We start from the raw sequence: 11,168 nt of genomic DNA, 5'->3' as shown, positions 1-11,168 counted from the left end.
TCTTAAGGAAGTAGTTTGCCTAAAGTGAAATCCGGCTCTAACTCCCAAACCGGGAACCCGATTCGAGCCCCGTTTTCTCCCACAAGTCTCTCTTTAACTTAGAATGTCTAAATTATGCAAAGATACATTTTAGCTTAGAATGCAAAGATACATTTTATACCTGATCTTCTGGTGGTAGTGTATATGGATTCTTGTCTTCTGCAGATTCCCTAAATGCCCGGTGGCCACTCGATGCATCAGGAACCTATGATAGTCAATACATAATGTGGTAATCATATTCGAATTTTATACATAATCTTGTGTGAAAATTGAACTATTAAACAATTTAATTTATATCGAACCTGTCTGTTGGGATCCACACTTGCCTCCTGTGACACTAAGGCCATCATCTCAGCTCTCATCTGCTGTAAATGTGTAGAGAACTCTGCTCGAAGCTCCTCCCTCAACTCATCCCTTAGCTCTGCACGAACCTTCTGCGTGATCTGATCAATAGTCGATGACTGGGGTGTTGATTGTGATGGCCCAGCACCATCTTTATACACCGCTTTCCGAGGCACAATTCTCCCGTATGTGCGACAATATCCATGTCCGTCATGACCTATCAACTCATGGAAAATGGCATTCCTAGCCTCCAAAGTCCGACCATCCTCAAGTAGCATAGAGAGTTGACGATTAAACTCATCTTGTATTGAATAAGACATATAAGTATATGCCAAATTAAGATGGTTGACACACAAAAAATAAACTTCAAATACAATCAAAGGTGTTTGGAAACTACCAAGGTCTGAATAACCTCTGGGTCATCTACTCTACGTGTCATAAGCCAAACATTCATCTTATCAGTAGACTCCCCCTTACTGGTCATCTGCATTTTTTTAGAAATATGAAAATTAGAATGTAAATAATTTGTAAATATACAATGTTTATTTATATACAAAAATATAACAATAAAATGTAAACCTCATGCCGTATCTGAGAGAAAGTAGTACGCCCTGTGGTATGAGCTATGCCGTGAGCTCGCCGATTTTTAGCGTTCCTACTTGCGATTTTCTATAACAGGTTCGACAAATGTGAGTATGTAAATATGATTTGTATGTTTACATATCATAAATATAACTTATTTGTATACCTCAGCATCGGAAATACGCCAATACTCCACAAGTTCTTCCCACTGGCTTGGCACAATGTGCATAGGAACATCATCCTTCAGATTAGGATCAGAACTTCTAGGCTTGAAATACTTAGCCTTAAGCTTGTTCTTGTGATCCTTCCATATGCTGTTACAGTTTTTCATGCAGATTGGCTTGTACTTCTCTGGACATATATTCAAATTATCCTATAAAACACAATTTCAAAGTTTAAATAATAATAACACAATTTTGGAATTCGAATTTGTGGACAAAAATATACTTTTACCTTCACATCCTTCCAGATAGCATCAATAATATCATCAGACACATTGTTCCAGTCAAGAAAAGTAAGAGGAACAATGTTACCATTCCGCATAATAATGCCAAGTTGAGTAGTTAACTTAGCCACGTTATCCCCTATTAGGCAGTAATTTCCATCAAATTGTATGTCTAGCTTTTTACCAGTACCCCACTCTTTAATGCCCTTGGCACATCCTCTACCACGCCTAGTCGAGGTTGATGAAGAACTAACATGACCTGTGAGATACAATAACAATAAACAATATGCAATGGTAATAAACAAATGCAAATTTAAATAATGTGAATACAAATCATATCACATAAACCTGAGGTGGGCTGTGAAGAAGTCGAAGGGTCTGCAAAATACAATGAGAATAAACAAGTTATATATAATGAGCATAAATAAATGTATGTTTAAATAATTTTCATACAAATCAAAGCAAATTTATATACCTGCGGATGGCTCATAAGCTGATGATGATAGCTGTTGTGGTGGCACTGATGGTGGATGCACCGATGGTAGGCGTGGAGGCTGAGTACATGGTAGCTGTTGTGGTGCCACTAAAGGCCCCTCCGATAGTGGCCGATGTGATGCCTCCTCTGATGGTGGTGCTACTGATGTCCTGTTATGTAGCACATCAGACATCATGCGCCGGGGATGATCAGGCTTCCTCTTCCTTCCCATAATAATCTGCAAGCAATATAACATTAATTGACATTAGAAACATAGACAATGGTTTGTCGTCAACTATAATATGACATTAATTGAACTAATACAATTACAAAGACAAAGTAAATTAAGAAATTGATGATTAACTACAACCTTGGCCTTAATTGAATTACTAATGTTTCCATCATTATCAGCCTATTTGAACATCAACTGTTTCCCCTTCTGCGGCTTCCCTCACCCAACCAACTTCTTCATCACGAAGCATTATATTTTCTTCCAATTATTGGCTCATGTATGGCTTGATTTGTGGATCAGTTGAACTCATATCAAATAAACCTCTTTGAGACATCTTCACCACGACTTGCCAGTCTGGTTGTAACGGGTCTGCAACATACGAAACTTGCTCTGCTTGGGACGCCAAGATGAAAGGTTCATTGGTAATTCGATCATCTCGGTACAACAAATGATTGAAGTTCACCAACGTGAAATTGAAGACATCTTCTTTCTTTCCGTGAATGTTGTCAATCCAATCACACTTAAACAACACATGTTTCTTCTCATTGGAATATCGAATCTCAACAATATCTGTCAATTGTCCATAATAGTACACAGACCCCACACGAGGATTCTTGTCTTTTCGACTAGCATAACTTATGGTATCTGCCTTCAAAGCTACACCACAATTTTGTGTGGCTCGACGATCATCCATGGCCTTTACTCGATACCGAAACCCATTCAGTATATACCCGTTGAACCTCCTTGCCAAGTTATGAGGACCATTTGCCAATAGAATAATCTCTTCAGAAAATATGACATCAGTAGTCCTTCGCAAAGTTTGGACCTATTTTACACGAAAATGTAAAATTTAAAATGTAGTTCGACTTAAGTAACTAGAATCTATAGAGTTAAATACATACATGTTCCTTGAACCAAATGTGAAAAGTTTCAAAATGTTCACGCCGAAGCTGATGATCATCAACACGAGGCATTTTGAGCTTAAGTACTTCAAGGTGTTCGCTGTGTAGATTGAAATTCTAGCAATACAAAAAATTTTGTAGAAAATTCAATAAAACATAATAAAATATTGAGTGAGTGACTTAACCTACTTTATGAATGGTTGAACCGCGCTTGTATTGAATAAGATGTACCGATGAGCTTGTACCCAAGAAGTATTATCAAGATAAAAGCTTGTGTTTTCACCAATAGCATGACCCAAATTATCAGCACCACTATAGTTCCTCACGGGTCGACTAGATTTGGTTTCTACATCATTGAGATATTGTGCACAAAAATTCATGCATTCTTCCATAAGATATCCTTTAGCAATCGATCCTTCAGGATGAGCTCTATTACGCACGTATTGCTTCAAAGTAAGAAGATACCTCTCAATTGGATACATCCATCGAAACTGAATCGCTCCACCCAATAAGGCTTCATCAGCTAGATGTATAGGCAAGTGCTCCATTATATCAAAAAAACTCGGAGGAAATATTTTCTCTAGATGACAAAGTGTTATAGCGATACGATCTTGAATATATTGTAAATCCGTCGCACGATTCACTTTTGAACACAATTGTCAAAAGAAATTGCTCAATTCAATCAAGGGTTCAATTACATTCTTCGGTAACGATCTTCGAATAGCCAATGGAATAAGTTGTTGCATCAGAATATGACTATCGTAGCTCTTAAGACCCCCAATACTTCTATCATGTGAGCGCACACGACGTGATATATTGGATGAATAGCCGTCAGGAACTCTTACTTCCTTCAACACTTTCAAGAACAAATCTTTCTCATCATTGGTCATCGTGAATTGTGCTGCTGGTAAATAGGCTTTATTCGACCCTCTTAACTGCAAATGTAGAGGTTTTCTAATATTCATATCTTGTAAATCACGCCAAGCATTAACACCATCCTTCGATTTTCCTGCAACCCCTAATATTGTCCACAACACATTGTCACAAACATTCTTCGCTATATGCATCACATCGAGGTTGTGTCTTATTAGATTGTGCTCCCAATATGGCAATTCATAAAAGATACTCTTTTTCTTCCAACTGTGGGTGCGATGTCCAGCTTTCTCCTTCTCTACCTGTCTCCTATGCCTCTCCTTAAGGTCATCCCTCTTGTATTGGGTTAAAATACCCTCAGATTCTAATTGTAGCAACATCTCAGTTCCAGACAACAATTTGGGTTTGAGTCGGACTTCCTGAGTACCATCAAATGATACTTTATCCTTCCGGAATTTATGGCCAGTAGGTAAAAATCTGCGATGACCCAAGTATGATTGTTTCCTACTATGCTTCAACCAACACGATGTAGTTTTCTTATTGCAACAAGGACATGCATATTCGCCTTTAGTGCTCCATCCTGACAAGTTTGTGTATGCAGGAAAATCACTAATTGTCCACAGTAAAGCTGCATGCATTTGAAACATTTGATTTGTTGATGCATCAAATGTTGACACACCCTCATTCCATAGTTCTTTCAACTCCTCAATCAACGGTTGCATGTACATATCAATCTTGTCACCAGGTCCTTTTGGGCCGTCAATAAGCACGGCTAAAATTAGAAATGGTTGCTTCATGCACATCTATGGCGGCAAGTTGTATGGAACGAGCACAACAGGCCAAGTGCTATGAACTATGTTCATCGTTCTGAATGGGTTAAAACCATCAGATGCTAAGCCAAGCCTTACACTTCGGCAATCATTACTAAACTCAATATTCCGACGGTCAAAATCTTTCCATGCAAGGGAGTCAGCAGGATGCCTGAAGACACCATCATCAGTTCGTTCCTCTGCATGCCATCTCATTAACTTGGCCGTCTTGGATGACATAAACAACCTCTGCAACCTTGGCTTTAAAGGAAAATACCTCATCTGTTTTGCAGCTATTCGTTTGCCACCTTTGTTAGGACCATTTGAACCACTATCACCATTTGATTTCCATCTACAACTGTTGCATATGACACATTTATCAAGATTGGCGTCCTCGTTTCGAAACAACATGCAACTGTTGGGACATGCATCCCACGTCTCATACGTGAAGCCCAAATCTGTTGTGACCTTTTGAGCTTTATAATATGAGTCCGGGAGTTTCACACCCAACGGGAACGCCTCATTCAATAACTCAAGCAGCATGTCAACAAACTTGTCTGTCCACTGATTAAGCATCTTCAAATGTAAAAGTCGAACAATGAATAACAAAGATGTGAACTTCTGACAACCCAGATACAATTCACTTTGTGCATCTTGAAGAAGTTTGAAATACTTTGCAGTCTCTGCATTTGGACCAAGCTGGGGTTCAAATGCATGGGGATCAGGCCCCTGTGGTTCATCACCCTCAACACTTGTATCGGCATGTGGATTTCCCATAGCCCCTTGTATCATTCCAATCATATCATCCCCAATGTCTGAATTAGCTAATGTTTCATTCCCTAGATTACTATGCAGAGATACGTAAGATTCCCCATGATTAATCCAATGTTTGTATTTTTTTAAAAAACCATTCAAAATCAGATGCTCCTGTACACCCTCTCGTACAAAATAGTATCGATTCTCACACTTCCTACACGGACAACTGATCATCGAACCTTCAACCCTATTGGTGTAGGCAAACACAAGGAATTCATCAATCTCATTAATGTATTCGCTCGACATCCTATTTGGAAAATCGATCCAACTCTTATCCATCATCTGTACACATCCACAAAAATATCTCATCAAAGTAACTCTAAATATAATACCTACGTATTCATGTACCATGATACCTATCCATCCAATTTCTCTCAAATAGGTAGGTAGTCTTATCCTAGTTAGTTATTTACCGATTTAATAGGAGAACATAAAAAATGATATAATTTCATACTTTCTGAGTCATAACTTAAAAAATAAATAAATCATAACCAAACACCACATGAGGCACAACCAAAGATCTTATAAGTCTTAACTAAAACAATATCATAATTAACGAAGATAATTCATCATAACTAAAGAAAAAAAAAATGACATAACTAATGATGCATATGATAAATGGATGTGTATGGTAGAATTCTCCAAATTATTAGTATTCCATAATACTATGCGGCATTATTTATGAACTTGATAGATGAGTTATACAAAAACACACTAATCAAGTATATTGTCTTAAAAATTATTTAATAAAAATGGATCATTATTCTGTATATTATAATTTTGAACATCACATACATAATCTTATGTAACAAAGTAGAATAAGAAAGCCCAGTCCAAGTTTCTTTTCTATCTATATATATGGAGACCCAATTACTTTCCATACTACAAATTACTTCCACAAACACACCAGCAAAGATCAACCAGGTAACGTAAATACTTAAATGCCTCGCACGCTACATGTTGGGAAGATTGTAAGATATGCTCTCCTTGAAAGAAAATGCAAAAACTACATATAATGAAATGATAGCAGAACTGCATTAGCTATGGTTATGAGGTTCACAGACTAGATAGATGTACAGTATAACCAAATTAAGCACAGAACCATTACCTGTCGATAGAGTGGTGACTAGAACTTAAAATCCACCAAAAAATAAAGGCTTCAAGTTCCTGGATCAAGTCCCGGCCTAAATTCCCAAAAGTTTATCAAATGATCAAAAAGACTACTTTTCGATACAGTTGCCTGGAAGAAAAACAGAACAAATGATAGGTACATCAATAACAGTATCAGCAGAATTAAACTCATGATTTATTTTATTATAAGACTTAAACTTTGAGTTTTTTTTTTCCCCTAATTTTTCATATTATTTTTTATTGGACACTTCTTATATTATTGAGAATTGCATTACTTTAGTGATTAAGTAGTGTATATAATATGAGAAATTTGTTGGGTTATATTATGAAATTTGAAGTATACCAATGAAGTTTTTTGAAACTCTTCAATCGTGGAACTAAACTGGATTTGAACAAATTTTGCCTTGTTAATCCATAGGTTATTTCATCTTAATCTAAAACGCACACATCGACTCCCTAGACTTGTGCCACTCCCTAAACTTCTGATAATTTAACTCTTTTTCAACTTATTTAAGTAGTTCTTTTTTTAAGTTCCACGGAGAAATTGCACGAAAATCTCTTCCACCCAGAAAAAAAAAGCCAGAAGCACCATACTACACCGAACAAACATGAGAACCATACAAATATTAGTGTGCTGCAGAGTTGAAAAAAGACAGTGAGCTTTGTAAATGTTAGCAGGACAATCTGATGGATCATCTTTTGGGGGATTAAAGTTTCAGCTCAGGAAGGTTTCCTTTTAATCAGCAAGGGGATAACAAAAGTTGCACCTTAGGATTTCTATTCCATAGAAAGATTTTGTCAATTATCAAAAAGTTGAAATTGCAATATTCAAAGGAAACAACCAGGTAGTTCAAAACCAATATAGACGGATCACAAAACGAAATAGGAGTACCATTTACATTCGAAAATGCAAGCAGTGTTATTATAGAATACAACAAATAAAAAGAATAGACTCTTCATAGCCCATTTTTGCAATTTACAATTCCGATTACACTTTGGCCTTTCAGCATGAAAATGCACACCCTTCTTCATATAGAAAGTCAAATATATGAAAATAAACATATAGGGAGAAAATATTACAACTACAGAACTACTTTCCATGTTACCTTCCTAATTTTCATAAATGAAATCAAGTAGAGTCACTTCCTCCTGACCAAACTATTCTTGGACTAATTTGGTTGCATTTCGTGTTCAATTTTTTTTCCTAATTTTTTTTTAAATATATAAAAATAGGTTGTGAATTTTTAAAAGTTTATTATTTTTCAAAAAAATAAAATGATTGGAAATAATGAGTGTTTCCATAAATGTTATTATTATTTATTTAAATATACAAATTAAGTGTTATTATTTATTTTCAAAAAAATAAAATGATTGGAAAATAATGAAAACAGATTTTAGTTTTATAATGTATATATATATTTATATATAATAATGAAAACAGATTCCATAAATGTTATTATTATTTATTTAAATATACAGATTTTATAATATCAATGTAATTAGAATTATAATGTATATATATATAGATGATACAGATTTATCAATATATATACATATTGATACAGATTTATATATATATATACAGATTTAATAATGTATATATTATCAATATATATATATAGATGATACAGATTTATATACATATATATATATATAGATGATACAGATCTGTATATATCTATACAGAGAGAGAGAGAGAGAGAGCATACCTGTCGTCTTCGCCGCAGCACCACCGCACCACCGTTCGCCGTTCGGCTTCGTAGGGATTTGGGGGAAAGAAATTGGTTTCAAACATTTAGGGATTTGGATAGGTTTTACACTTTTTGATCGAGCGGCAAGATGAATAGGGAAGAGCGGGGGTAAAAAAAATTTTCACTTTTTGCGACGGTAGGTTATACACCGTCGCAAATGTCAAGTACTTTATTCATAAAACGACGCCGTTTAAATTAGACTTTTTTGCGACGGACAATTGCCGTCGCGATATGTAAACTATTTGCGACAGCAACCGTACATCGTCTCAAAACATTTCTTTTGGCGACGGTAAAAACATTCGTCGCTAATACTGATGCATTTACTTCCTATCCGCGCATTTTTTATTACCGACGGGGACAACGCCGTCGCTAAATCCCTCATTTGCGACGGTTTAAGCTGCCGTCGCAAAAAATCATTTTTTGCGACGGGAAAAGCGCCGTCGCTAATGCTTCCGTGTTTTTTACCCCATTTTCTTGTAGTGCCAACTCAATGGGTTGTTTAAAATGATGTAAATAAGTATATTTTTTAACTTTTTATAAAAAAATGTGTAAAAAAATAATCTTGATATTAACTTGAATATATTAAAAAATAATATTTTATTTATGCAATTTAATAAAATACATACATAAATACATATATATATATATATACACTATAAGTCGATTTTATTTTTTGTTTTAAGCCCTCATTTGACATGTTGGGTTGGGAGACTAAAAAACTAAAATTGTCACAAAAAGACAAAATAAATTAGTAAGACAAAATGTCCTATTTAAATCATAGTCATTTCACTTTTTCTCTTACAAAAGTCAAAAAAATCTAAAGTCCAACCCAAACGTTTTGGCTCAAGCTAAAATAATCAAAAAACAAACCTACTTCTCAAACAAAGCCTAAGACTTAGTCGCTGTTTGGCATTGACTTTTTTAGTTGGGACTTTTTTAACTTGAGACTAAAAAGTTCGTTTGGTTTGACTTTTTTGATTTTTTTTTTTACTTTTGTGAGAGAAAAAGTAAAATAATTGTGATTTGGATGTGACATTTTATCTTATTAGCTTTTGTCTTTTGTGCTTTTTTAGCCCAACTGTTGTATTAATAATATATTTTAGGGCAAATTACACTAATAGTCTCTATAGTTTTGGACTCGTGTCACTTTGATCCCTGACTTTTTAATTGTGATACATTTGACCTTGCATTTGAATTTTGTTTCAAATAAGGACAATTGAAGATACCATTACTTAATTTCAATGGCAAAATCGTCAATTTAATAAAATATAAACTAATTTGACAAAAATAAATGTCAAAAAAATATTTTTAATTTTTAAAAAATTATTTTTACACACCAAAGATAAAATTATGTAAAATTGATAAATCTTTTAGACATTTATTTATTTTACCAAAATTAATTTGTTTGGATGATAATCATGTAATATATGGTGGTTAAGATTTTAATGTGTAATCGATATATTTAATATATAAAATATTTTTAGTTTTGGATTTTTTTAATTTAATGGATTGGTTTAATAATGATATCAAAATTGTCGCTACATTTGACTTTTGAAAAAATAGAAACTAATTTAATGAAAATAAAAATAACCACCCATTGCATGATCATCATCTAAACACATCATAAAAATTAATTTGGTAAAGCAAATAAATGTCTAAAAGATTTATCAATTTTACATAATTTTATCTTTAATGGGTAGAAATAATTTTTAAAAATTCAAAAATATTTTTTTGACATTTATTTTTATCAAATTAATTTATATTTAATCAAATTGACGATTTTGCCCTTGAAATTAAGCAATGATATCTTCAATTGTCCTTATTTGGAACAAGATTCAAAATTCAGGGTCAAATGTGTCACAATTGAAAAGACGGGAACCAAAGTGACACAAGTCTCAAACTATAGGGACCGTTAGTATAATTTGTCCTATATTTTATGATGATTTGTAATGTTGAGAATTGATTTATAAATACTTTATTTTATAAATGTTAGTTTTAATTTAATAATTAAAACAATTCCGTCTAATATAACCTCGACAATACTATAAATAAGCTTTTTATTGACTTATTTTGATCATATCACTTCTCTATTTTTTTTTATACATTTTTTAGTAATAAACATAAAAGCCAGCTTATAAGCCATTCGCAAAACAACCTTCAATCTAAGAGGGTATTTGGGATGATTTTCGTTTGAGAAGTTGGGTTAGCTTTTTAACTATTTTAGTCCCGGTTAAAAAGTTCGTTTGTGTTGGTTTTTTGGGTTTTGTGATAAAAAAAGTGAAATCTATACTATATATATAAGCAAATGTAGTGATTTCTTAAAAAATTCAAAACTCTCAATCCTAACATCTCATGAACCTCTTTCCTACGTGGCACATCCATTCTTCTCTCATTCTATTTTTCTATTTTTTCTTATCTTTTTTTTATATTTTTTATTTCACTTTTTAATTACTTATGGCATGGATATAAAAGATTTTCAAAATATTTAAAGATAAAAGATTTTCAAAATATTTAAAAATAGAAGATGAGTTTGACTCTAATTCAAATTTCTTCATTAAAACAAAACTCTCAATCCTAACATCTCATGAACCTCTTTCGTACGTGGCACATCCATTCTTCTCTCATTCTATTTTCTTATTTGTTCTTATCTTTTTTTATATTTTTTATTTCACTTTTTAATTACTTATGACATGGATATAAAAGATTTTCAAAATATTTAAAGAAAAAAGATTTTCAAAATATTTAAAAATAAAAGATGAGTTTGACTCTAA

At 33.5% G+C, this 11,168-nt stretch overlaps 1 protein-coding gene and 1 long non-coding RNA gene across 2 annotated transcripts; both read right to left on the bottom strand.

Annotated features, from left to right (window-relative positions):
* Positions 1 to 1,554: 1,554 nt before the first annotated feature.
* Positions 1,555 to 1,983, bottom strand: LOC145821221 (uncharacterized). Its single transcript, XR_014363254.1, has 3 exons — positions 1,884 to 1,983; positions 1,757 to 1,786; positions 1,555 to 1,667 (listed from the first exon to the last, which is right to left on the bottom strand). It is a non-coding gene; the product is annotated as an uncharacterized LOC145821221 (long non-coding RNA).
* Positions 1,984 to 1,987: 4 nt separating this feature from the next.
* Positions 1,988 to 3,089, bottom strand: LOC145822106 (uncharacterized). The gene is made up of 3 exons (XM_082918699.1): positions 3,018 to 3,089; positions 2,254 to 2,941; positions 1,988 to 2,121 (listed from the first exon to the last, which is right to left on the bottom strand). Exons 1-2 carry the CDS (start codon positions 3,087 to 3,089, stop codon positions 2,381 to 2,383), a joined length of 633 nt encoding a protein of 210 aa, XP_082774825.1. The 3' UTR covers positions 1,988 to 2,121; positions 2,254 to 2,380.
* Positions 3,090 to 11,168: the final 8,079 nt, after the last annotated feature.

The sequence above is a fragment of the Camellia sinensis genome, chromosome 3 (genome assembly GCF_055761805.1).
Source record: "Camellia sinensis isolate YWXY chromosome 3, ASM5576180v1, whole genome shotgun sequence".
NCBI classification, from domain to species: Eukaryota; Viridiplantae; Streptophyta; class Magnoliopsida; order Ericales; family Theaceae; genus Camellia; species Camellia sinensis.
The sequence above is the reverse complement of the archived record's forward strand: the minus strand, read 5'-3'. Positions and strand labels throughout refer to the sequence as shown.

Bases quoted from the DNA above. Each gene is read 5' to 3' on its own strand.
- LOC145822106 (XM_082918699.1), bottom strand. From the start codon at position 3,089: ATGCCTCGTGTTGATGATCATCAGCTTCGGCGTGAACATTTTGAAACT. The intron at 2,942-3,017 runs GTATGTATTTAA...CGTGTAAAATAG, and splicing joins ACATTTGGTTCAAGGAACAT to GTCCAAACTTTGCGAAGGAC.